Source organism: Peromyscus eremicus, chromosome 8b (assembly GCF_949786415.1).
Source record: "Peromyscus eremicus chromosome 8b, PerEre_H2_v1, whole genome shotgun sequence".
NCBI classification, from domain to species: Eukaryota; Metazoa; Chordata; class Mammalia; order Rodentia; family Cricetidae; genus Peromyscus; species Peromyscus eremicus.
Genome location: NC_081424.1, coordinates 53261016 through 53288283, shown reverse-complemented (window position 1 = coordinate 53288283; position 27268 = coordinate 53261016). Strand labels below are relative to the sequence as shown.

The 27268-nt window shown below is 45.1% G+C and overlaps 1 protein-coding gene and 1 long non-coding RNA gene across 3 annotated transcripts; one reads left to right on the top strand and one right to left on the bottom strand.

The window, feature by feature from the left end:
- Tmem242 (transmembrane protein 242) lies at positions 1 to 26874 on the top strand. 2 transcript variants are annotated; one of them, XM_059272811.1, is made up of 4 exons: positions 1 to 584; positions 1065 to 1165; positions 5790 to 5927; positions 26249 to 26874. In XM_059272811.1, exons 1-4 carry the CDS (start codon positions 500 to 502, stop codon positions 26345 to 26347), a joined length of 423 nt encoding a protein of 140 aa, XP_059128794.1. In that variant the 5' UTR covers positions 1 to 499; the 3' UTR covers positions 26348 to 26874. The 2 variants fall into 2 exon arrangements, with proteins under 2 accessions (XP_059128794.1, XP_059128793.1); XM_059272810.1 differs by lacking the exons at positions 1 to 584; positions 1065 to 1165; positions 5790 to 5927 and adding an exon at positions 19726 to 20872.
- Positions 9284 to 22159, bottom strand: LOC131918623 (uncharacterized). The gene is made up of 4 exons (XR_009381031.1): positions 21795 to 22159; positions 19605 to 21149; positions 15781 to 15870; positions 9284 to 10270 (listed from the first exon to the last, which is right to left on the bottom strand). It is a non-coding gene; the product is annotated as an uncharacterized LOC131918623 (long non-coding RNA).
- Positions 26875 to 27268: the final 394 nt, after the last annotated feature.

Sequence of the window (27268 nt, the reverse complement as noted above, 5' to 3'; positions counted from 1 at the left end):
CTGGTTCTCTTCCAGGACTGGGCACGTCACTTCGATCTGAAGTAACAACTATTCCGAAGTTTCTCAGAAAGAAACGGGGAGCCTTTTCGAATCGTGGCTTGCCTTTTCGAATCGTGGGCCAAACCCTTGGATATAGTGTAAGGCTGCGTGGTAAACGGAGCTCCAGGAGCCAAGCCAGGCGGAAATTGGGCTCCCGGTTCCATCTGTGACCCCTCACTGCCTCCTAGAGTCGGAGCTGAGTATTCTTTCAAGTAGACAAAAATACTAAAGTCCAACAAGTCTTCGCCTTGAAGCCCAGTGATCCTCTCAGGGAGGCGGGCTTGTAGGACGCCGCCCTCGCCTCTGGGCTGGGGACACAGAGACTATTAGGGTATACCGCGGTGAACCGGACCCGTCTTCGGGTTGCACAGGGAAGACTGCTGCGGAACCTGTCTTCTCTCCGCCTTGCGTTTCCACTCGAGCTTCTTTGGAAACGGACACGGTAGAGGAGACTTTGAGTATGGAGACCGCGGGCTCCGGGCCTGGGGAGCCTTCTCCACTAGAGGCTCCAGCGTCCCCAGACGATCGGCTCTTCCTGATTAAAGGTATGGTTGCCCTGCGCTGGAATGGGATGTTCTCGAACTCATTCCGCCCTGAGAGCCCTATTTGGGGCTTTACCCTGAACTCAGCCTGTAGGGCCCATACGTCACTCACCAGGTGAAGTCTCCTTGGGCAGGGCCGGGCAGATCTAGTTTCCAGTCCATGCTGTATCTACACATCCTCTCTATAGATTTTCTTTGCACCCTGCCCTTTTCTGATTGCCACTGTCTCTTCTTCCTCTGGAGCAACTTCGCGCTGCTGTCCTAGAAGGCGGGGGAAGGGAAAACACCCATTCTCAGCCCTGGAGAACCGTGCTTCAGTGTCCCCAGGAACCAGAGGTCATTGGGTCACGCAGGTTTTCTCAGGAGCCTCATAGCCTTGATGTTTCGAATTTTGAATGCAATTATAAAAGCATCTGAGACTTACTTGTGCAAATCTTTTTAGTTTAAACTTTATTTTTAATACCTTCTCCCAATTCTTGGCAGGTGGAATTTTCCTCGGTTCTGCAGCAGCAGCGGGAATGCTAGCCGGATTTATTACAACATTATCATTAGCTAAAAAGAAAAGCCCTGAATGGTTCAATAAGGTTTGTGACTCCAAAATCCATTCATAGCGTTGCCGTTGTTTTTAACAGAGGACCTTTCACGTTGTTTTTAAAAATATACCCACAAAACCCATGGATTTAAGAAGTATACTAGATGTCAGTCTTGACCTGTTTCGTGTGCTTTCTTAAAATTAACAGAACAAAACTTTGGAAACGTATCCATTGCCTTTTGTACTCACAGCATGACTAAGTAATTTATTATTGATAACAAGAGACCTTGCTTAGAGAGAAAAACAGTATCACTTAAACTGTTGATACTGGTTGCAAGAAGTATGTTTATTTCATAGATGTTAATTAAAATGTTAACATTCTTTAAAATGAATGAAAATTTTGTCTTCTTTAAAAAAAAAAAAAAAAAAAAAAAAAAAAAAACCAACTGTCCCGGATGTTGTTCAGCCTCAGTCATCATAAAGTCCCTGGCACATAGGTGTGCTCAGAAATCATTGGATGAATAGCTATAACCCACTTGAGACAGAAGATCCTTATTCTGTTACCAAGAGTGTACATTTGCTGTCTGATGTCGTGTACCTACTTTCCTTGGTTGGTGGGAAATGTTCTTGATATGTATCTGTAGTTGCTTATAATGTTTTCTCTTTCCCTCTCCCATCCATATGGCTGATTTATTCATTACTTCATCGCTTCAGCAAATGTTTACTTGGGATCTTTTATGTTTCAGGCACTCTGCTATTAAGGTGGAAAGGGTACAAAAATCAATAGCATGTCTGTCCCTCCGGGAACTTCAGTGTCTGCTATGAGAGACAAAATTAGATATTCACACAAATAACTATGTAATTAGTTTGATGTGTGCTATGGGAGAATATTATGTGAAAAATCATAAACCAATTCTCTTCCCACTTATCTGTAATAATCATACTTAAGCTTTATGGATACTGTAATGACAAGAGACTGTATCTAAAATGCCTTTCAATTCCCTTTAAATACTCTAAAGACTTGTGGAGCTATGAAAAGATCATTTCTGTGGCTCTTGAGGGTCATTTCCTCTCTATATTATGCAATATTTTTAGAGAAGAAATTTATTTTGTGGCAGATGTCATTAAGACCCAACTGATATTGGTATTTAACAGTGAATTTTGTTCGATTTCCAAACCACAGTTATAATTATATTAAACCTTGGGTCAGGGATCTATTTAAGAATCTGATGGGAGCTAGGGATTGAATTGTTTTGTTTCTACATATTGACAGCTTGGTGCTTTGTTTTGTTCTGAGATTGTATCATCACACTTGCCATTTGTAGTCTAACAGTTTTAATCCTGACGGCCCTTGAGACAATTATTTTCCTATCCATGTTCAGAGCAGTGGACGGTAAAGTACTAAAGTGGACACTACGTACTTTGGCGTAATCCTGACAGCAATGGTATAAAACCATCCTTGCAGTCCTTCGTTGTAATTCAGCAGTAGTTTTAAACAAAATTAAAAGGAACCAGCATTAGGTAAATGTCATTGTTGAAGCATTAAAATTATTAACTGTAATTAATAATTACATTCCCAGTCCTAATCCCTAACATCTGAATGCTTGTTGTGTCTTAGCCACTCTTCCACGGGCCTCACTCATTTAACACACAGCCCACTGAGGCACTGGATGCTGTTCCCACTAAACAGCAGGACGCTGGGGCACGCATGGATTAAGCAATCGGTCCGACATGGTACTCGCCTTCTTTGCCCCCTAAGGAATAAATGGTACCACTTTTAGCAATACTCTTATTTAAATAAACTGTGCTCTACCCTGGAAACAGATTCAAATTGCAACCTAAAAGGACTTTCAAATGACCAGCCTTGTATTTGGGGCCTGCCTACGCTTTTTCTACTTCAGGGGTATAATCATTCCCTTAGTGCTTTATTTTCTAATTGCCGAGTCTTACACTAGGAAGTCAAAAGTTGAAAAAGAGTAGTCTTGAGAGAACATGTATTTTTCTTTGTAATTTCTTGAATAAAGAGAAAGGGGAAAATGCAAAGTGGAAACTAAAGTAAAAGAATTATTCCCTCAAGTTGCTTGTAGCTGTTAATGCACACACATCACAAAGAGATACAGAGAGGGGGCGGGACAGACAGACACGTGTGTCTGAGTATGTAAGTGCTGTGGACAGACAGACACGTGTGTCTGTGAGTATGTAAGTGCTGTGGACAGACAGACAGACACGTGTGTCTGTGAGTATGTAAGTGCTATGAATGGAACCCAGGGCTAGCATACTAGGCAGGCATGCTGCCAACAAGCTCTATCCCCATCCCTCCAAGATTAGTTTTAAACCTGTGCTTTTTACACACTGGTTTTATAACATGGTTGTGAGACTAAATGAAGTGCCATCTGTGAAAAATGTGTGCGTGTTATGTGCCCATTGGTTAGAATTGTTGAAAATACAGAATTGATGTGTATATAGACATGGAGTTTACTTACCTAACGTAATGGCACCGCAGAACTTCATCACATAACTGAGTTATTTTAAACCCTTTTATGAGTAGATGAGTAGGACAAAAAAGCAGGCTCTCAGGCATCATAGCTTTAACTTCTGATAAATAAAAAGCACTAAAATTATATTGCACATTATAAAATTGACTTTAGTGATGTAGCTATATCAAAATATTTGTCAGATTAGGATGTAGGGAAAATAGCTAGATTGAGTTTGTGTGTGTGTGTGTGTAAATGCTCATGTATGTACATGGCAGGGGCAGTGTGTGTGGAGGCCAGAAGCAGACACTGGATGTCTTCCTCAATCTCTCTCTACCTTTTTTTTTTTTTTTTTTGAGACATGCTCTTTCCCTGATTCTGGAGCTCACGGATTTGGATACTGGCGGCCAGCAACTCCAGGGATCATCCTGTCTCTACCTTCCTGGTGCTAGGATTCTTACAGGCCCACATCTGTACCTGGCTGTTTATGTGATGCCGGAGATCCAAATTTAGAGCCTCAAGCTTGTGCTGCACCACTGCATGGATGGGGCCGTCTACCCCATGTTGAATATTCCTTACAAACCCATGTGAACATAAAACATAAAACAAATCCCAGGAGTACACTGAAATGTGTACTCACTAAAAATGTGAACCTTACACAGTTGCCCTTTGACAAATGACAGTTTGCTAATGGTGTTTCCTACATATGTGAATGGTAGGTCAGTTCTAATAATCCACTTTCTCGGGGAGTTCTGGTAAATGCCAGGAGGAATATCCACGGTCTCAAGTATAGAGGTATTATAAACACAGATTTTTCACTTAGAAAATAAACTGTCTGTTGTATTTTGGAAATACTGAGGGCAATAACTACATTGTAATTTGTTCAGTTCAACTTCCAAATGCAGAAGCCTTAATTTTAATTAAAAAAAAAATACAGCAATGAAGGGAAATGTAGCTTTTAAAACATGTGTATGTACACATACATGCACTCATGCCAGAACACAATGCACACACATGTACATATGCCTGCACACAAGACACACTGATTGTGTGCATGGCTATATTTAATGTTCTTATAAAACATTATTTTTTTTTTTTTGGTGAGTTAAATCTTTTCTGCAAGAAGTCAGCCAACATTATCTAGAACATTTTGAACAGAGAGTATGGATAGCATTTGATATTTTCTCCCAGAAGGAAAAAACGTGTGATAGATCAATCTTCAACATCAAGATGCTACTAAATTTCATTTTGGGAAGTATGGAGACAATAATTAATCTTTTCACCTCACAGGCTAGGTGACTGATATTACACAGACACATAACTGTTCTTAAAAATCGGAGGCGGATTGAGATTCTGTTTTGAACGCTGCTGTGGAATCTCGAGTTATTTTCATATGTTTGTATTTGATTTAGTAAAACAAATGTGGGTTTATGTATACCTTGAAGGGTGTGTGTGTATAGAATTTCTGTTTTTTCCAGGGGGGAAATAGCTATTTGATCTGTTTCTTAAAAAAAAAAAAAAAAAAAAAAAAAAAAAAGCTGATACCAAAGCAAAGGAACTGATCCTAACAGAGTACTATTGGTTGATGCTCTTGCTTCTGAATGGGGATTGGGACCAATTAAAAGTCACGGTGCAGTGGAGTCTGCAGACACTGCCACAGTGTGGAAGAGGACTAAAGAAAGACTCAACAATCCAATCCGCTTCAGTCTAAGGTATCTACCAAATGTCGGTCAGCAAGCGCGTAGAGTCCACCAGTCTGGACAGGCGTTCCTGCCATCACATAGCACATGTGCATCGGAAGCCTGCACGAGAAAGTATGCTAGGCCATATATAGAAGTCTACTCTAAAAATGGGAAGAGCTTTAGTAAATTGAAGTAATCTTTCCAGGCGGAAGACAGTGTTATAAATCCATTATCCCTCATCAAATTAGCTAATTACTTTAATGCTGTTTTCATGAAAAGGCCAATGAATCTTGATGGAATGTTCTAGGTTGCTCTGGAAGGATAATGACCACAGTGCCCCACATATTCAAATATCCATCAGTCAGAGAGCTTACATGCTTATAGAGGTAGCAAAGGTGCCATGTGACCTTGGCCTGGGCTGTCCTCCCAGTCAGGTTGCTTACACAGAGAGTATGTGATCTTCAAACACCTCCAGAATATTTACTGAGTGTTTTACCCAAGCTTTCTGTGTTCATTCCAGGGCACTATGGCCACAGCTGCCTTACCAGAGAGTGGATCTTCCCTTGCTCTGCGAGCCCTAGGCTGGGGTTCTCTTTATGCCTGGTGTGGGGTTGGCGTGATCAGCTTTGCAGTCTGGAAAGCTTTAGGAGTTCACAGCGTAAGTAACTAGCCTTGTGATTGGCACGTGGCTGTTGTTTGTGTTGTCTAAACTTCCTGGTTTTCAGATTTGCATATAATTTGGTCTCTGTCTTCTGTAGTAATGACACAGAATATGACAAAATTCTTACCAAGATGGAGGCAACTTCTTGTTGCTAGTAACTTAAGTTTTTCAAATATAATAATCACTGATTTAGAGCTCATGTTCATTCTGTATAAATTGGGGTTACCTGTTTAATAAAGTTATTGGAACTACTTTCTATATTGTTTGACATCCATATACTTACATATACTTTTAAATTATTAACATGTTATACACATGTTTCAGAGAAAAGTTCTAAGTGTGTGTGTGTGTAAAATGGACACCCAGAACTAAAACTTACATACTAGGAATGACTGGTTTCTTCCCTTTCTCTTAAATAATCAGCGAGAGGCTCTGGACCCGTCTGTGCAGGCAGATGGGAGTAGACAGTGGTTTGCACTGGTGCCATCGGTGACATGCATGAAAAGAGCTTTCTCATAATCCAAGTCGGCAGAGGGTGTGCGTGACGGGATGGGAAGCCCAGGGGTTTCTGCAAGCATTGGCTTGAGCACCTGGAAAATGGAAGGGGCAGTGTGAGGGGATGGGAAGCCCAGGGGTTTCTGCAAGCATTGGCTTGAGCACCTGGAAAATGGAAGGGGCAGTGTGAGGGGAATAGCTGTCGGTAAAGTCGGGCTCAGCTTGTGAACTTGAGCTGTCTGTCAGGTAGGCGTGTTGTCTTAGTCACTGTTGTGTTGCTGTGAAGAGACACCGTGACCAAGGCAACCTTTATGAAGGAAAGCATTTCACTGGGGGCTCGCTCACAGTTTCAGAGGCTTAGTCCAGTATCATCATGGTGAGGAGCATGGCAGCGTGCAGGCAGGTGCTAGAGCAGTAGCTGAGAGCTGCATCCTGATCTGTGGACGGGGCGGGGGAGGAGAAGCTGGCATGGGCTCTTGAAACCTCAAAACCCACCCCAGTGACACACTTCCTCCAACAAGGCCACACTGCCTAATCCCTCTAATCCTGTCGAAGAGTTCCACTCCCTGCTGACTAAGCACTGAAATCTATGAGCCTACGGGAGCCACTCTCATCCAAACCACTGTGCACACGGAGAGTCAGTAGGTGAGTTTGGAGGTCAAGACGAGGTTCGAGGGAGATACGAATTTGAGACTCACCATATATGGATAGAATTAAAAGCCATGATTCCAACTGGACTAGTATAACAAGAGAGTGGCTGTCTGAAAAATGTGCAGAAGAATGTTGACAGAAATATGTGAACAAATAACAGACTGTGGGTAAATAATTTTCTAGTATTCTTAGAAATATTACTGTGGTGTCAGTATTAAAAAACTGCACAGGATGTCTACACTCAGACCACCTAAATGCAAACGATCTATATGTACGATTTTATTTTTATTACTTTGTACCAAAAACAAAGCACAGCTGCCTAGGAGCTCAGGAGTCCTCCCTGACCAGCATGGGGTCTGTTTGGGGACACTTGTGTTCCTGTGGCTGTCACTAAAATGACGTTTTGCCAGATTCATAGATCAGAGAAGCTTCTTCCTGCAGCAGATGGGAACAAATGCAGAGACCCACAGCCAGACATTACACACACACAGAGAGAGACCATGGAACACTCAGCCCTAAATGGGATGTCTCCATCAAATCCGTCCCCTCAGGACTCAGGGATCCCTGTGGAAGAGGAGATGGAAAGAGTATAAAAGCCAGAAGGACAGGGAACACCAGAAGAACAAGGCCCCCTGAATCAACATGATTGACAGAGACTGAGGCAGCATGCACAGGACCTGCACGGGGCCCTAGAGCTGAAGGGAGAAGTGGACACATGCCCCATCCCTAACCCAGAAGCAATCTCCAGTTGACAACTACTTGCAAATGAAAATTTAGTTTTCTCCAAGGGAGTCACTGGGAAACACACTACTCTTAAGGGTAGGCTGCATGCCCAGCAGTAGATGGCCAACAGAGAAGGGACTCCATGGCATCTTTGGAGGTTCCTTGTCTCCGTGTCAGGTCAGGGCTTTTCCCTTTTTTTGAATATTCTTTATTTTTGTGTATTTTTTCTTATCTCCTTTACCCTACTAGTACTTTGTATGTGTATTATGACTTCCAGTTTAGTGTTTTTATGGGATTCCTGAATGTGCAAATGAGTGGGTCTGTTTCTCGTGCCTCCCCTTAGGCTCTTTTCTGTTTGTTTTGTCCAACTTCAGTGTGGCGATAGCTTTTGTTTTATCAGTTTATTTTATTACTATCCCTTAGCCCGTTTGTTTTCTAGTGAGAGACAGAAAGGGAGTAGATGCTCATGGGAGGGGAGGTGGGGAGAAACTGGGAGGAGTAGAGAGAGAGGAAACCATAATCAGGATATATTACATAAGGAGAAAAAGTATTTTCAATAAAAGAAAAAATAAGAGTCATCATAAGAAATCAATCTAAATTTTCATACACCAACAAAAAGTAGGTTATTATACTCCTGAGGATTTGGCTTTATGGGCTAGACTGTGCTATTTTCGTTTCTAGAACATGACCAACTTTGTTTTATGATGCCAATAAGAGGATTATTACCTAAGGACTATTGAGGGAGAAAAAAATGTTTCCTAGTTAGCATCACTGACTGTGCCAACACGTGGACTCTGACACTGCGTCTTAATGTCCTAAGGGAGAGAGACTGCCAGCAGCCTCTCTCCTAATGGCCCTGGGCTCATCCGTTCCATCGGCTCGTCAGAGTTCCTCTCCAAAGACTGAACCCTATATCTGTACAAGGGCATGTCTTACAGGGCCAGAGTCCCCGTTAATCTCTGTTATTCCTCCAGAACTCATTTGTGGGGCTACCCTGAGCTGGCTGCACAGGACTGCCCTAGCAAAGGGCACAACCCTGTACCAGGCTCCTAGAAAACAGTGAGAGGTTCCCTGCACGACAGTTTTGAGTGAAGGCAGGAGGCTGGCCTGAGACTGGTGGTGAGCTTGGATATCTGTGTCTAGCCCCATTTGGGGAAGCCATTTTTCTACCACTTAAGATGACAATCTCAGTAGATGATGAGCAGAATAACCCAGGCCTCTGCACACAGAATGTAGGTGAGGTGGTCATTCCTAGATAAAAGCTGGTAAATCACAATCAACTGCACTGTCATGGAATTGCCACTAGTGCCCTTGAGTTGTGCTCTCTGCTGTGGACCCAGTTCCTCTTGCCCGCCATCTGGCGGCCGATTGTGGGCAGCTTTGCCTGAAGCGCTTGCGTTTCCTGTTTTAACTCACAGCTCCCTCTGCTGGCCTGAGAGACGACATGTTTAAATTGCTCTAATTAAAACACCCGTGTCCTAAAATACCTTTGCTTTACTTTATTTCCCCATAGTTATTATGAAATTTCATTGCACAGAGAACTCATATAGTACCTCCAGTGTAAAAATACATTTATATCTCATATAGTGGTGCAGAATTTAATCAGAGATTCCCCAAAACAACAGCTTTTGCATTAGCTGTCCAAAGCACTGACCTTCCCCAAGGTTAAAGGTGAGGCTCTTGGAAACCACTCCAAGTTCAGCACCCATGTCCTGATTGGTACTGAGTCAGCAAGTACAGCTTGATTGCTCTATGTGAATTCATTGATCATTTGAGTATTAATGAGGCAATATTTCATCTCAGTAGTTTTACTATGGGGAGGAGGAAATGCAAATACCTTTCCTGTAGGTTCCTGGCCACCTGGCTAAACCAGCTGTGCACATGGCCATCCAGCCCAGCTGAGTACACTGGGGGTGGGGTGAGTTGACTGGTACCGGGGCAGGTGGCTTAGGAAATAGTTGAGAAAAATGCAATATTAAGTGGTAGTTTCCTGTTTGTGGAAGAAAGCAGACTTCCATTTACTTATTGGCATGTTCCTCATGCATTGACTTGTTAATTTTGTCATTCGTCTTCTTTTATGATTTACTAGGTATTAATTGGTGGCCAGAGGATTTCTGGAGAGGGTTAGCTTATTCATAACTAGACTACACTGTCCTTGTTTTTCCTTAGAAGGTGACGTGTTAGCTGTCCCACTATTTCTTGGTTATTGCAGTTGTAACTTTATGGAAGGGGCTGGGCATGTGCTTTGCCTGTGGCCCTGTGCTGGGCACTGTCATCTCAGAGGCCTGGCAGTCACCATTTGTTGGCATTACCGTATGTGAGAATATGTAGACTCTTCTATATCGTATCTTCCGTCATGCTGAAAGGCTAATGGAGATGCTCCACCCAGGCCAGAGGTCTTGGGCTCGATGTTTCTGCTCTTCTGAGAAACTGGCTTCTCTCATGGCTTGTATGGACTGTGTTCATGATGCCTGGTGGGGTAAGAATTTATAGTTTATAGCTGTTGCCTTTATAGGAGCTAAAACATCAATTGTAATAAAAACCAGGAATGAAAATGTTCTCTGTTGAGGCAAATTAAATTATTTCGAGATTTTATTTTAAATTAATGAATAAATGGTGATTTAACTTTATTACTTTTTTTTTTAACTGTTGGGTAAGGAGGGATTTGTCTTTACATATTTAATCAGTCAGCTACCTGTTACTGTAACAAAGTACCTGAGGCATTCATTTCCTTTGGGAAATATTCATTCAGTCCATGGATTTGCAAGTCCCAGCCTGTGCCTGAGCGGCCCCATTACTTTCTGCTCCTGGTAGAGTGATGGAGAGCAGAGGCAGGCATGCAAGGTAGACTAGAACTGCTCACACCACCAGTCGAGGAACAGAGAGGAAGGCTGGGCAGTCCACATCCCAAATGCCTCTTCCTAGCATATCTTCCCAAAGTTCCCAGCATCTAATAGCACCACTCTGGAGCCAAGTTTTGAACATGTGGACCTCTGGGGAACATTCAGAATCTAAATTATGGATGAATATGTATGTGTTTAAAATGTGTAGAACCTATATTTTTTAAAAGATAGTTCATGTTTTTTTAACCACACCCCCCCCCCCGAGTTGTAGTCACTGGTAGAGTGGGGCTCCTTTCAGACCTGCCCTCTCTGTCAGAGGACATGTCCATAGCATCTGGAAAAAAAAGTGCTCCAACTCAGATGTGCTACTCTATACTCTGGATCAGTTTTCACAGAACAGTCACGGGACCATCTTCACACAGCAGAGTACATAAATCTTCATCACTTTTAATGACTCCGTGCTACTCCATTCCATACTGTAGTCTACTTAATCAGCCCTGCGCAGGGACTAGCGTCTCACTACTAAGCATTATAATGAACCTGTTAAACATGCATCTTAGTGCACTTTTCCTGATGAAGAAAATTGTTGTAAAGACTGAAGATGTTAATGTTGAAGCAAGGGATGATTTTTTTCAATGTTTTTGATGTGTGCTGCTAAGGGGCTGTGTGGAAAGGTTGAGAAGGTGAGGGTGTATATATTTCCTAGCTCCCTGGCCACTGGTGTGTTCTCTTTCTCTGTAACATTTGCCCATCTGATAGATGTTAGACTGGGTGTCTCTGGCAGTGGAGGTTCTCCTGGAGACAGCTGTGTCTGGAACCTTGCCCAGTTCTCAGGTCCTGTCCTGCTTCTCCTCTAATGGTGCTTGCTTCTCTCCCAAGAGCCCAGCCTCCTTCTCTTCAAAACCAAAAAGCTCCATGTGAGAATGAAGCACCTTTGAGCTGTTTTCTGTCCTGAGAGACTCTGGAAAGTGGTATCTTTCTGCTGAGACAGAGAGGGTGCACTCTGACATGGTTTTTTTTTTTTTTTTTTTTTTTTTTTTTTTTTTTTTTTTTTTTGTCAGCCTGGCAAGCTGGCATACAGCTGTAACTGGAGGACCTGAGAGGCAGGGTCAGAAAGTTGGAGGTCAGCCTGGGCTGCAGACGTTCAGGCAGCATGGGCTGTAGAGCAAGACTGCCTCCAAACAAGACCACGAAAATTATTTTCTCCAGTTCTTTTTTGTAGCTGCTACTCTATCTCTTAATTGATTTATCTTTTTTTTACTGATTTCTGAGACATAATTTTTATGTTAGCATGTTAGGCTTACTTGTAAGCCTTATGCTAGTATGAGGGCCTTTACCAACTATAGTGGAGTTCTTCTTCGTCCTCTTTGCTAATTTAATTTTCATCAATAGTCACCAGTGTCTCTTTGTTAGAACATGCATGTGTCTCCCCAGTGATCAGAACATGCATGTGTCTGTCTCCTCAGTGATTAGAACATGCATGTGTCTGTCTCCCCAGTGATTAGAACATGCATGTGTCTGTCTCCCTGGTGATTAGAACATGCATGTATCTGTCTCCCTGGTGATTAGAACATGCATGTGTCTCCCCAGTGATTAGAGCATGCATGTAACTTCCCAGTGATTAGAACATGCATGTATCTCCCCAGTGATTAGAACATGCATGTGTCTCCCCGGTGATCAGAACATGCATGTGTCTGTCTCCCTGGTGATCAGAACATGCATGTGTCTGTCTCCCCAGTGATTAGAACATGCATGTGTCTGTCTCCCCGGTGATCAGAACATGCATGTGTCTGTCTCCCCAGTGATCAGAACATGCATGTGTCTGTCTCCCCAGTGATCAGAACATGCATGTGTCTGTCTCCCCAGTGATTAGAACATGCATGTGTCTGTCTCCCCGGTGATTAGAACATGCATGTGTCTGTCTCCCCAGTGATTAGAACATGCATGTGTCTGTCTCCCCAGTGTCCCTTATGAGTACATTTATTCCTACTCTTATTTCATTTACTCATCTCAAATGAAACAGCTGGCCCGTATTTAAGTGGAACTGTGGAAAGACTCACAAGTTTTAACTCCGAAGGTGTCTCAGAAGGGAAATAGGCTTCTAAGTGCTGGGTATTTCTCACTGGTTCAGTGAAAGGTTAAAAGCAAATCTGAATTTCCTGGCAAATTGTTTAATGGCAGCCATTTTGGAGTGGCCTAATCTAGTGCTCTGCCCCAGGAAGAAGAGCCGGTTTCTGGTTCTGATTGCCACTCTGCCTCACTTCCGCCTCTTAACAGTATTTGCTGGAACTGCCGAAGAGTCGGCCCGACCTGGCAACCGTTTCTTCTGGCAGCCTTGCAGATGGAGGACTATTTCCCCCGAATCATTTAAAAATGAATTGGAAGTAGCACCGTGCATCAGTTAGTTCAAGTCTGAGGTGACAGGAACATCTCTGTCACCCTATTTCCTACTCCACTGCAGCAGCTCTAATAGCCTAACTCGAACTGGAGGAGGCATTTGATGTAAATGCGGAAGAGCAATTTGGTGACAGAGGGTCTGGATCACATGGTCTTGCTCAGTTTAAAGTGGGAGATAATGACTTGGACTTTTTTTTTTTTTAAGCGTAGGGAAGAATCTGCTCTTTGGGCACATTTCCAAAATACTTCTAAAAAAAAAAAAGCCACCATTTTCTTTTTATAAGTAAAGTTGGGCCTCAGAGCATTTTATACAGTGGGAATGTGCACAATTAATGGGAGAGAAAAGTGGTGCTGTGAGAGCCTTGGTGTTCAGAGGCCAGACACCCACCAGCTTAGACACCTCAGTATTCCTCCTACATGTATTACACAGGACAGAGGGGATCCTTGACCTCACTTGTTTGGGGTTCTGTGTTTCCTCTGTCCTGATCACTGAGCTAATTGGGTGTATTTCTCATTTGAGAAGGTAAGGATGCATATGTTTCCTAGCTCCCTGGCCCCTGGTGGCTTCTCTTTCTCTGTAACATTTGCCCATCTGATAGATGTGTCTGACAGTGGAGATTCTCCTGGAGATGGCTGTGTCTGGAATCTTGCAGTTCCCCAGGTCCTGTCCTGAAGTAGTCTGTCAGATTGCGTTTTCCTAACTAAAAGATTTCCAGAATACTTTAAAAAAAAAAAAAAAAACTCTCTGTGTATGGTGTGTGTATGTTTGTTTTTGTGTGTGTGTGTGTGTGTGTGTGTGTGTGTGTGTGTGTGTGTGTGTGTATCCAAAGGTCAATGTTAGAAATCTACAATCTCTCTCCATCTTTTTTTGTTTTTTTTGAATCAGGGTCTCTCATTCGGCCTGACGTTTACTAATGTGGCTAGACTGGCCGGAAACCCACCGATACCGTTTCCAGGCCTGGGACTTGAGGTGCACCCTACCACACCAGCTTTTTACCTGGGTGCTGGGACCAAACTGAGCTCCTCATGTTTGTGCGCACACTTGACTGACCGGGCCATTTCTTATTTAGCTGTTTGTATGCTAAGCTTGGTGACACCATACATAGCTATAATCCCAGAACGTGAGCCTCTAGTTTTAAGGCCAGCCTGAGCTAATTTTTCATGTGCTGTGTAGTTTTTCATTCTGTGACTTGGGCTGCACTGACAACCTTCTCTTGATGGTTGATGTCACTTATTGTTTGCACTGTTAAAAGGTTCTGGCTTTTATTGTTTCCTTGTTCTTCTCTTGGTTCTAGCTTGGCTCTTACTCGCAGTTCTGTTCACGTCTGCATGGTACAGCTGTACTGAATACACAGTGGTGCTTACAGCCCTGTCCTTGGCCCTCATCTTTTCTTCTTCGGGTTCTGGCACTGGGTGACCTTACTCCCACCCTGTGCTTCAGTCTCAGGGACCCACTGGACTCAGATACACCGTAGGAACCATGTGTGCTTCCTCCCCACTGATCTGTCATTCATTCCCAACCTGCACCCTACACGTCAGTCACACTCCCTCTGAATGGCAGCATCCACAGAGCTGCCCAGAAGGAAAGCCAGATTGCCTTTCATAATTATATCTTACCATGTTTTACCGTTCCCCAGATCTTACCTGTCCTCCACTGCACAGCCATTTCCTGTGGGCTACGTCTTCCCATAGGAGAGTCAAAATGGCTTCTGCTCTCTTTCCCCGCTGCAGCCTTGTGCTACAGGATGCTTGCGCTTTCTGCCTGTGTCTGGACCACATTACCAGGGACGAACTAGCCCTGTCACTGCTGAAGACCTGACCCAGCTGTTTGGGCAGTAAGTGACCGCTGCTACCAGGTCATCTGCCCAAAGACTGTCACCAGGGTCCCTGGCCTTCGCTGGTCCTCTTTCTGCTACAGCATACAGAAATGCTCTGGCTTATTCCACCTCTGAAATCCCCTCTTCTAATAGTCCTTACTCTCCTCAGGATGGAAGCTCACTTGTCTGCATCTCCAATAGAAATGTTTCTCCAAAAAGTTGCCTGTGATTGCTGTCTCCAGTCCCCCACACCTGTGACACAACTGAGCTTCTTTTCTGAGGAACAGCCCTCTGGCTTGTCTCTGCTGTCAGAGTGACTGACAGCTTCTCACCCAGATCTTCCGAGCTGTCTCCCCTTACTTGCTTAGCTCTCCCATCTAGACTCTGGCATTTAAATCAATCTCTCCATCTAGTGATTTCCAGACACATAACTCCAGCCCTTCAGACTTGCCTCCAAGATGCATGCTGACCATCTTCACCCTCTTGTCTCATAATGTGTCTGGTGACAACACACACCAGCCAGGATCCTTGATTCTCTCGTGTTCTTCCCTGATCTTCCCCATCAAAGAGACGCCTTCCTCATCTCATCCCCAGTGCAAGTCTCAAGCCCAGGGGGATGGCTCTTCCAACCCAAGAGCGTGTCCTGCTCGACAGCCCCACGGCCGAGCCCCACCACGCCCCGTAGCCTGTGCTCATCTTTTGCTTGCACATGGACAGTTTTCTGTCTAGTTTCCCAGCCTCACCTTCATTTCCCCGAGATTCTTTTTCCCACATGGTAGCCAGAGATATTTTTAAAATGTAAGTCAGATGGATGATGCTTCGTTTTAACCTTTTTATAGCCTCCTGTTACAAGGTCTACTTGATGGAGCCCCACTCCCTGACCACATCCAGTCCCACTGCAGTCGCCTGCCCGCTCGCCCCCACCTGCTGCTCTTCAGTGCGTCTTCGGTGCAGTAGCGCGGGCTTCTTGCCTTCTCCCTCTCCACCCTTGTCCTCAGGAATGTTTCCATGACCCTGTACACAGAAATATACAATAGTATACAAATCAGACACAAGTAATAATAAAGCCCTTTCCTTTTAGTGGTTAATCTGAATCGTTCTTTCACACTGACTGGGCAGTTATGATATGATATTATCATATAATAATATGGTAATACAAAAATGTGATTTGGAGAATTCATCAGAAGAGTGGCCAGTTCATTGTTCAGTGTTTAATTCTTAAACAGAGTACTCTGAGTGCTTTTTGGGTGGATCTTCTACCTATACCTGTCTTCTACTTGGAAAGCAACTTTAAAAACTAGTTTTCATGTTAGGTTTTCAAATCACAAACTTCCCTTGTGTCCTACAGGGAGCACCTCCTTGCTTGTGTCCTACAGGGAGTACCCTCCTTGCTTGTGTCCTACAGGGAGCACCCTCCTTGCTTGTGTCCTACAGGGAGCACCCTCCTTGCTTGTTTCCTACAGGGAGTACCCTCCTTGCTTGTGTCCTACAGGGAGCACCCTCCTTGCTTGTGTCCTACAGGGAGTACCCTCCTTGCTTGTGTCCTACAGGGAGCACCCTCCTTGCTTGTGTCCTACAGGGAGCACCTCCTTGCTTGTGTCCTATAGGGAGCACCTCCTTGTCGGAGCGGCCGTGCAGCCACCTCCAGGTCAGCTGTGGTGCTGGCCCTGCCGTTTGAGCATCGCTTTGTTCCTTACCGAGGATTTCCTCTGCTGGTTATTGTCGCGTTCCCAGATGTTAGGGTTCTAAAGGATTAAAACCCTCTCCGCCACCACGCTCCGGTCTGCTGTGCTTCCAGCACTGTGGGTGCTGCTGCTGCTGCCGCTGCCTTGAGTTAGTGTGGCGAAAGCTTGAGAAAGGCCTAGCTGAGAAAACAGTTACGACTTCCCTTAGCCAACCCATAGCTTTCTTTGGGATTTCTTCACTAGCCTTCCAGACAGGCCCTAAGGGGCCTCACCTACCACCTCTGCCCTGAGAAGTCCAGCACCAGGAAGGCCTGGCCTTCTCTGCCACTCACCTCAGCCCTCCAGCTGTGCTAACTCAGGTCTGGGGTTACTTATTGGCCCTTCTCCTCCATAAGCACCTACTGGGTCCCTGTCCCTGTGCCCAGATATGTTCTAGAGGACAGGAGTGCTGATAAATGGGGTGACCCCTCTCTGGCACATCTGGACTGTTTTACACTTAACTGTTTGTAACAGATCCCATGATGGGCTACAGAGCACAGTGGGGACTAGTTTTGCCTAGAGGGTTGACGGAGATCTGCAATCGGATGGCATGGACTGGACTCCTAAGAAAGAGAAAGAAGAGAGGGCCGCAAGGCTAGCAGTGGTAGGGAGTCCAGGTGGAGTGAATACCCAGTGACTTGGGGTCAGTTGTCATCAGTCCAGATGAGTGGTTCTCAACCCATGGGTCATGACCCCTTTGGGGTCACATGTATCATAACCTGCATATCAGATATTTACATTAGAATACATAACAGTAGCAAAATTATAAAGTAGCAATGAAATCATTTTATGGTTGGGGGGTCACCACAACATGAATAACTGTATTAAAGGGTCAGCATTGGGAAGGTCTGAACTACTGCTCTAGATACATGCTGGTGGTCCTGACTTCCAACTTCCTCTCTCCTAAGTGATGTAACAAAAAGCATCCTGCCTCAACTGTAATATTACATTACTTTTTTGTTTTGTTTTTCAGGACAGGTTTTCTCTGTGTAGCTTTGGAGCCTGTCCTGGAACTCACTCTGTAGACCAGGCTGGCCTCAAACTCAGAGAGATCTGCCTGCCTCTGCCTTCCGAGTGCTGGGATTACAAGCATGTACCACTGCCCAGCTTCATTTTTAATAGATAATTTGAATTGGGTCTTCAGTTGAAAGGAATAATGATTCACATAGGATAGAAAGCCATTGGGAGTTATCTGGCTACATTTGACTCTGCACATCCTTAGGTATCCCTCCGTCTCTCAGAAAGTGATGAACATCTGCCTGTCTTTATGCTTGCCTTCTTAAGACTTACATAAATAAAAAACTGCTTTGGGGGATTCTTTATTTTGGAATGTTGTCGTTTTTCCCGACATTTGATTTAGTCGTGACTGAGGGGAAGACTGAAGAGCCGGCTGCCATCAAGACTGTATTTCTGAAGAGGCTCAATTTCTGGAGAGAAAATAACTGTCGATAGACGCTGTCCAGCTAAGAGCCTTTATGTCCTTGAGTCTCAAACTCAAGAGCACTCATCCCGGAAAACAACTTGACTGGTCAAAGGGATCATTACAGAAAGAAGGTAGAAACAGTTGCAGGCTAAATATCTCCAGAGAAAAAGGGGGCTGAAGGAAATAACAGCTATCAGTGATAGTCTGTGGACCATTTTCAGGGCTCCTAAAATGGTGGCCACCATTTAATAAAGACGGCCAGTTTTTAAATTCCAGTTTTTAATTTGACTACTTGCTGCCATAAATCTGATTGCCAGTGTGCAGAGAATTCATCTGTCTGTCTTAGACTGTTGTGTCCCAGGGGCTCTGCTTCCTCTAGGAAGCCCTCTTGGCTTGGAAACATGTAAACACCACCAGCAAGTCACAGACTGAGGAGCTCCACTGACTCCCACTTCCCAGCTCCTCTGCTGGGCACCTGCTTTCCTGCACTGCATCCAGAGAGGCGCTCTTTGAGTCTGGCTATAAAATATTAATTTTGCCAGGGCTCAGTATCCTAAAATTAAAAAATTGCCCATGATGAAAGGGCTACATGTACCTAGGACCCTCATTCTGGGGGAGCATATTGCTGTATTCCCAAGAGGAAGTGCTCTGAGCGTTCAACACATGGTCAGAATTGATTGGTGGCAAGAAAATGCCATTGTATTTACTGGGCATTTGTAGTTTATTAGGTTTGTCATAAAATGTAATGTTTGCATCTCCTCGGAGATTGGAAATTAGTTCACAAGACTGTCCAGAAAAACACAGAAGAGATATACCGATGCCAGGTTTGCAGAGTAATTGCATTTCACTACTTTAGTCAATAATCTAATTTATATATTGGCTGAAAGTTAATCTGCCGTTCTAAGGTCATTTCAGAGACACCTTCATTTTAATGGAGGGCTACAGGGCCATCTTTCTCCTTAAGAAATTGCAGGGCTTGGGAAAAGATTTTGGTTTTGGTTTTGTTTATTTGTTTTTTTTTTTTTTTAAATCTGTTTATGTGAGTGTGTGTGTGCCTGAGTGAGTTTATATTCGCCAAGTGGACTAGGTGCCCACAGAGGCAGGTGTCCCTGCAACTGCAGTTTAAGGCAGTTAAGCCACCTGGTATGGGTATGGAGACCCCAACCTGGGTCCTCTGCAGGAGCATTATGTGCTCTTAACCACCGAGTTCTTTTTGTTCTTCTTCATTTGGACTCAATCACGGGCTCTCCTTTGGCAGGAGAATGAAGGAGCATGCTCTTGCGGTCGGTCGGTCGGTCGGTCGGCTTCTACTGCTAACACTCCTGCCCTTCCCTCTTGCTGCCGTGTCCAGGAGTGCACCATGGTTAGGATACAGGCAAAAATCCCTAAACAAGAGGTCCTCCAGCTGGATACGCTGACCGAGGAGCCTGTTTATCCCGCCATGCTGTCTCTTGGTAAACAGCATAGCCACCTTTGTTGTGGCTCAAGGTTGTTGCCAGAACCATTTTGATATACACACTAAGATCAGAAAACAATTAATTCCAGGGGTCTGGGTTGGGTGTTATACATCAACATTAAAGAATATGGGTTGTAGAACTAACTCCAGTATTTCCTTGCTGGGGTGAAAGTCCTTTTTAAGCCTCGGTGCAGACTTGCTGTTGCTGGAGCCGGAAGACCCAGCCTGCGCTGAGCCCACGCGCAGCCGCAGTGGGAGGAGGGGCTGCGCCTGTACTGCGGGCGACCAACCGTTGGGCCTCAACTGTCTTCCTCGCTCGGTTCACTTCCTCCACCCAAGTGAGCCGCCATGGCCTGGGCTGCGGGCATCCTGCGGGCCAGCAAAAGAATGGGTGCAGCCAGAGTGGATTTCAGGGACCAGGGCATAGCTCTGTGGCCCAGTCGGGTGCTGGGTGCCCCCCTCAACCGGGCCTGTTGGAACGCCATTCCCAGGTCTACCATGTCGACCGTGAAGGGTAAACTTATCAAGCACATCAGCTCCGAAGAGCCCGTTCTCCACAACAAGGTCTCCATTATAGGAACCGGATCAGTCGGAATGGCCTGTGCCATCAGCATTATAGCAAAAGGCCTGGCCAATGAGCTTGCCCTTGTTGACAGTGATGAAGCAAAAATGAAGGGCGAGACGATGGATCTCCAGCATGGCAGTGTCTTCGTGAGAATGCCAAAGATTGTCTGCAGCAAAGATTTCCATGTCACTGCCAACTCTGAGGTAGTTATTATCACAGCAGGTGCACGCCAGGCGAAAGACGAAACGCGCCTGAATTTAGTCCAGCGAAACGTATCCATCTTTAAGGTGATGATTGCCAATATTGTCAAGCATAGCCCCCACTGCAAACTGATTATTGTTTCCAACCCAGTGGATATCTTAACTTACGTAACCTGGAAACTGAGCGGGTTTCCCAAAAACCGTATCATTGGAAGTGGCTGTAACCTTGATACTGCTCGCTTCCGTTTCATGCTTGGGGAGAGGCTTGGCATCCACTCTGAAAGCTGCCACGGGTGGGTCCTTGGAGAGCATGGAGACTCAAGTGTCCCCGTGTGGAGTGGAGTGAACATCGCCGGTGTGCCTCTGAAAGAGCTGAATTCAGAGATAGGAACTAGCAAAGACCCCGAGCAGTGGGGAAATGTCCACAAAGATGTGATTGCCAGTGCCTATAAAATTATCAAAATGAAAGGCTATACTTCCTGGGCCATTGGCCTGTCTGTAGCTGATATTGCAGAAAGCATTCTGAGGAACCTCAGGAAAACATATCCAGTTTCCACCAATGTTAAAGGTCTATACGGAATCAAAGAAGAGGTGTTTCTCAGTGTGCCTTGTATCATAGGAGAAAACGGCATCTCAGATATTATAAAGGTAAAGTTGAGCTCTGCAGAGGAGGCCCAGATGGTAAAGAGTGCAGATACGCTTTGGAAAATTCAGAAAGATATCAAGTTTTAAGCCATCCTTCTAAAGATACCAAAGACAAAGATGCAGTATATGCCGATGTGGGGTGAACTGGGGGTTCTGAAAGTTGGAGGTCTCTTGTGTGGTCTCCTGTTGTGTGGCATCCAGCTGCGGGGTGACTTTACCTTTTCAGTTTCCAAGTGACTGCATTAAAGGTATTTTTGGTGTTTGGAGTACTGGTTCTTGCCTGGTGGTGTGGTGGTCAAGAAATTGATAACTTTCATTAGAATGTGAACCTGTACTAGTCCGTTCTGGTTGGCTTATATTTATGTCCACTCCTATACCATTTTAAAAAGTAGCTCCTGTGGGCTGGAGAGATGGCTCAGTGGTTAAGAGCACAGGCTGCTCTTCCAGAGGACCTGGGTTCAATTTCCCAGCACCCATGTGATAGTTCACAACCATCCATAGTTGGGATCTGATGCCCTCTTCTGACTTAAAAGCATACATACAGATAGAACACTCCATATACATAAAATAAATCTTAGAAAAAAAATTAACTCCTGCATTTAAAAATATACAGCATTTTTTGTGATACATTTTGGAACTGCCTTTGTTGTCTTGGAATAGCCCATCTGAGGCATTAAGACATTATGAAGGGGACAGGAAGGGTGGTGCTTGCTGCAGGGACCCAGGTTCAGTTCCCAGCACCCACATGGTACTGTACATACATGCAGGCCACACACTGTACACATGTTTTTAAAGACATCATGAAATGGGGGTGCAGCTGCTTCAAGAGTAGGGGGAGAGAAAAGAGAGGTAAGATGAGGCAAGGGAGGAGAGAAGGAAAGAAAGGGAGAGAATTGATCCATTACGCTTATAAAGTGGACTTAACGGGAAAGCCATGGTGGTCAGACTGCAGGAAGGACTGGCTGGCAGAGGTGATGCAGAGCTGCCACTAGTTTGGTAAAGGGCATGAAGCCCCTCTAAGATTGCAGTTAGAAAGAATGAAGCTTGGTTTGGGGACAGCCTTCTGGAACTAACTGCCTTTGAACCTGTTGTGTGAAATCAAAATACAGGTTATCAATGTTCTCGCTAGGCTGGGTCTTTGTCATAAAGTAGGCCTTGGCTTGAGAGAGTGGCCCTGCTGCTCAGTTCATCTCACGTGACGAGAAAAGGAACACTTGGATTGTGTCCTATTGTTGAATCACAGCCTAAGACCCAACCGTTTTAATCAGCACTTAAGGGGTTGTATTTTTCAGAAAGTTACGTGTTCACTTTTTATTCCTGAATCAGTTGCCTTGACTGCACATTTTGGACTTCATGGACGTGATGTGGAATGGTTTAGGAGAAAGCAGAGATACTGCTCTGCCCTTTACATAAAGAATACTAATAACAGAAATGTCGCAAGTGTCATGTCAGCCCCCCTAACGCCCCTGAACATTGAAGTAACGCTGTCTAGACACCTCATCTGGATCCTTACATCAACAGGCTGTCAGCGCCTGCTCTCTGAGCCAGGCCAATGCTGATTAATCAATCTTCCCATTTAAACGTGTGTGTGTGTGTGTGTGTGTGTGTGTGTGTATAACAGCCTTTCCTTGTTGAACAGCCCTTCCCTATATTTATTCATTGAAAAGATGAAGAAATGTTCTGATTCCCCAGGAATTGGTGACATAAAACTGGACTGAGTATAGTTCCCTGACTGTGGGAACGCTGTGGTTCAGGTGGTGGAGAGTTCGCAGGCTTGGGAAGCTCATTAGCAGGGCATCTGTTTCCCCTCATCCAGCCCTGAGCGCTTCTTTAGCCTTCTTTCAGGCAAATCCATGTGGCGGGCCCCAGAGAGGCCTGTGTCAGGAGCTCCTTTCCTGATTCAGCCAGCATAGACTGAGTTGTGGTGTAATCTCAGCACTGGGGTGATACTAGGAAGTGCTCTGCCATGTATGCATGAGGACCTGAGTTCAATCCCCAGAATTCCTAGCACTGGGAATGCAGAGACAGGTGGACCTCTGGGACTCCCTGGCCATTCACCTGTCCTACCCAGAAAGCCTTGGGTCCTGGTAAGAGACCCTGCCTCAAAAAAACAAGGTGGAACCCCTGAGGTTGACCCTGGCCTCCGTCCACATGCATGCATACACTTGTGCACACACATATACAAAAGACATCATCTAACTCCACCTTGACAGAAGTTAGTTTCCACTCCTGCAGGACCCATACAGATTCAAGCTGGTCTCTTGGGAGGCTCCCCTAACTGTATTTCAGCTTGTCCCTGAGGCCCCACCATAGCCACACAGGGTTCCAAGATTTCAATAAGAAGAGAGCCCTAGAGAGTTGAGCTTCTGCAGTTAAATGCCTAGATGTGACATGTTTCTTTTATCCACACAAGTCACATGGCTGCCTAACTTCCAGGAGGTGAAGAAGTATAATCCCCATCTGCAGAAGGGGTGGTGCTGACCATTGGGGAACCCCATCTGCAGAAGTGGGTGGTACTGACCATTGGGGAACCCCATCTGCTGAAGCGGGTGGTGCTGACCATTGGTGAACCCCACTTATAGAAGCGGGTGATACTTACCATTGGGGAACCCCATCTGCAGAAGTGGTACTGACCATTGGTGAACCCCATCTGCTGAAGTGGGTGGTACTGACCATTGGTGAGCCCCATCTGTAAAAGTGGAGGGTACTGACCATTGGCAGATCCCATCTGCTGAAGCGGGTGGTGCTGACCATTGGTGAACCCCATTTATAGAAGCGGGTGGTACTGACCATTGATGAGCCCCAACTGCAGAAGTGGATTGTACTGACCATGTGCGAACACTAGTAATGTACCTCTCATACCATCCAAACTAAAATGTCCAGGTGTGTTTTCATGGTTTTAAAAAAAAAATTCTCCTTGGTCAAAGCCACAGGGGAAAAGCAAACTACAGGGAGGGGAACCCAGAGTTTTGCTTTGGAGTAATGTGACCAGAATACTCACACTCATCAAATTCCGGGGGCAGAGGGGAAGTTCCACGGCAGCAGCTATGGATTTATATTTAGGTCCAGATTAAACTTAATTATACTCAATCTTTAAATCTTTTTTCAAGGGCATCTTTAAACAGGGGAATAACCCATTGACCTTTGTATGACCTTCACTGATACATATTTTATATAGATACTGCCCATATAAATAATACAAGCTTGAAACCCCATGGAGCCCCATCTTTGAAGCAACTTGAGAGCCTGTTTATTACATAAATATGGACTCTGAGTTTCCATCCCCACAGCTTGAAGGCCCAGGGCTCAGTGGTGTCCTTTATCCCCTATGCTCAGTGTCCACATCTGAGATGTCCCACATCGCAGTCTGAAGCTGACTACTACTGGCTGGCTGCTTTCTGGGTATGAGTCCTCCTAGTAGCACACTTATGCCCACGGGAACAAAGAGTAACACAGTACTTGAGGACTGAAGGACAGACGATGAGGTCAGGGGTGGGGGATAGAGCAGCGACCACACTCCCCACCACCCAGCCTCATCAGCACCTCCTAGCCTCTCTGTTCCTAGCAGCTGACTACAAGCACCACTGATGAGGGGCTGTGACACACAATTGTGCTTGTACTTTAATGCTGGGCGGTCCAACACAACCTAAGTTATAAAAGACGTCAGCCAGAAAGGCAAGGAACAGCATACTGCAAACCATGGCCAGAGAGGCCCTGGGTTTTCAATTCCAAACGTCTATGCCAAGTTCCTTAATAGGTTGTGATTGGCATTTTTAACATGCAGTTCTGTGAATCTTGGATATTCAGCATCAGTATTATCCCTGCCACTAATTTGCCTATGGTAGTCACAGCAACCGTGACCACAAAAGAGACCCCTCCCGTGTTCTAGTCCCTCTCCAGGGATGCAGCTCTGCCTCTGGTGCTCATGGAGAGCCCATGCAGGCTCATGGCAGGGAGAGACAATGTCTATGTGTCTATTCAAGATTAGCATCTGGCTGGTTTCTGTGAGCAGTGGTGATCACATTTTCCTAACACAAGATGAGAACTGGGAAATGTGGTGTTTTGAGGGCTCACAGGGAGGGTTTGCCTAGGTGTGCAAAGATTAGCAAATGGGTCTAGAGCATCCAGACGGTTGGCCTCCTACAGACTCCCTAAAATAGTGAGGATAGTCACACCAAATGGTCTATAACTATAAAGCCATGCTTTTAGTCAACATGCCATGATGTTTACATCCATGGGAGCTTTGTTTTGGAACACAGCACACACATTTGGATAATGCTGCAGTGGTGGTAGCCTTCACAGAATGAGGACTTACTGTGAGCTGGGGCTGCACTCTGTGTGCACTGCCCCAGCTTGTCCTCACAACTCTTCAGACAGGTAATGACTATCTCCTTTCAGCCTATGTGGATGCTGGTGAGGAAATGGGCTGGGGCTGGGATTGGAGAGTGGTCTCTCCAACCGCAGTCTGTGTTACCAAGTATATGCTATGAAGGCTGGATATCAGCCTAAAATTTACAAATACTGAAAACGATGTAACCCCTGAATTTGGCAACAGAGTAAAGATTCAGCCTCCGTTTGAAATACATATCGACAGCAAAAAAAAAGAAAAGAAAAGAAAAGAAAGAAAAATTACCTGTATCTCTAATAGCCTCCCCCAGAAATGATTGGTTGCTGTGGAGTCCTGGGAGCTTTGGGAACCTTCTCAGCACCTACGTCCAAAGGAAAATGAATGGGGTGTGGCTGATGGGGTCAGCCTGGACCATGTACAGCTACTGAGATAGCTCTGTGTGCCAGGGTCCTATACATGAAGAGGGCTTGGAGTGTGCACCCAAGGAGACTGTCCTGTCCCACAGATCAGTGATGCCCTCCACACGGGTCTGCACTCGATGGTGTGACCTCCTAGACCCCTTCTTGCCTGTGGCTTAAGTCACCTTTCACTGATGAGATCTCAATGTGGGCTTCTGTACACTGGCACATGAGAATATTCTAGTATATCTGTCATTAGTTTTTTCTACTTGTCCTCTAGCTCTAAACTTCTGACTTTGAATGGCTTGAGTATAATCATGTATTTAGAAGGACAGAAATTGTATTGCCCAATGCATCTCTATAAATGAAAGCCACCATGCATCCTGTTGTAGATACGCATCCTGTGAGTCTGTGGATTTAGACCTGCTGCCTTCTAGACAGGAGTGAAGTTGTCTGTTGTTTGGTTAGCAGATCCACACTTGGAAGAACAGCTGTTCCACTGTGGTGCTGAATGCAGGCCTCAGTTTCTCTGCTGTCCTTTGCTCTGCACTCGTGAAGGATGGTGGGGTGCTCTCCACTCCGAGAGCCTCAGCTAGTCCTCCCTTCTGACATTTGATGTCTTTTCTCTTCCAGATGAAGGACTTTCGAAGTAAGATGCAATCCATATTTCCAGCAATTCCCAAGAACTCCGAGTCAGCCGCTTCGTGGGAGGAGGCACTCAGCTCTAAGTGAGATGGGTGTGGATGACTCCAGAGGAGTTGGTGCAGGAGTGGCAGCTCTGGGAACACCACATGAGAAAAGGACCGGGGTGACTCCGCTCCAGGAACACGTGCAGATGGCCGGTCAGCCCAGGGGCCACAGCCATAGCCATCTGTGTCCATGTCTATGGTACAGGGAGGGAATGCTTTCCTAAAGCTAAGACAACTATTTAAGTACTCAGAAGTTCCCCTCAAGGAGGGGTCCCAGAGGAAATATTTGTTTAGAACAATAAACCATGTTTCATACTCACAAAAAAAAGTAAGATAGAAAATCTTTGCAAGGGTTGGAGAGATCCCCATGGTTAAGAGCACACGCTGCTCTTGCAGAGGACCCCAGTTCATTTCCCAGCACCCACTTCGGGTGGCTCAAGCCACCTGCAGCTCCAGCTCCAGGCATCTAACATCCTCTTCTGGACTCTGTGGGCACCTGACTCACGTGTGAACACACCCACACACATCTACACAATGAAAAACTAAAATTAAACCTTTTTTAAAAACTCAGTAGGTTGTGTGTGTATACGCCTATGTATGTGTGTAACAATAACAGAAGAGGTCGTGAATTCGAAGGTGAGCAAGGGTGGACGCTGAAGGAGTTGGAATGGGGAGAGAGAGGGGTGTAAATGATGTAAATACAGTACCCATACATGAGATTCTCAAAAAAAAAAAAAACAAAACATTTTAATAAGAAAAAAAAATCATTATAAGCAGACTCCTAACAGCAGTACAGACCTCAGTGTATCTAACTAAATGAGTTTTAAGGCCTATCTGATCTCATATGACTAAAAATTTGGAAGGTATGTTCCTATTGGCCGGGCTCTGGGTTGGCGAATCCAGTACTGGGAACGGATGCAGCTTGTCCTGAACACAGTCTGAGTCAAAGCTAGCACACACATGC

Excerpts from the sequence above, each read along its gene's own strand:
- Tmem242 (XM_059272810.1), top strand. The coding sequence starts at position 19,808 with ATGGCCTGGGCTGCGGGCATCCTGCGGGCCAGCAAAAGAATGGGTGCA. Across the intron at positions 20,873-26,248 it reads GCATCTCAGATATTATAAAG|ATGAAGGACTTTCGAAGTAA; the intron begins GTAAAGTTGAGC and ends TTTCTCTTCCAG.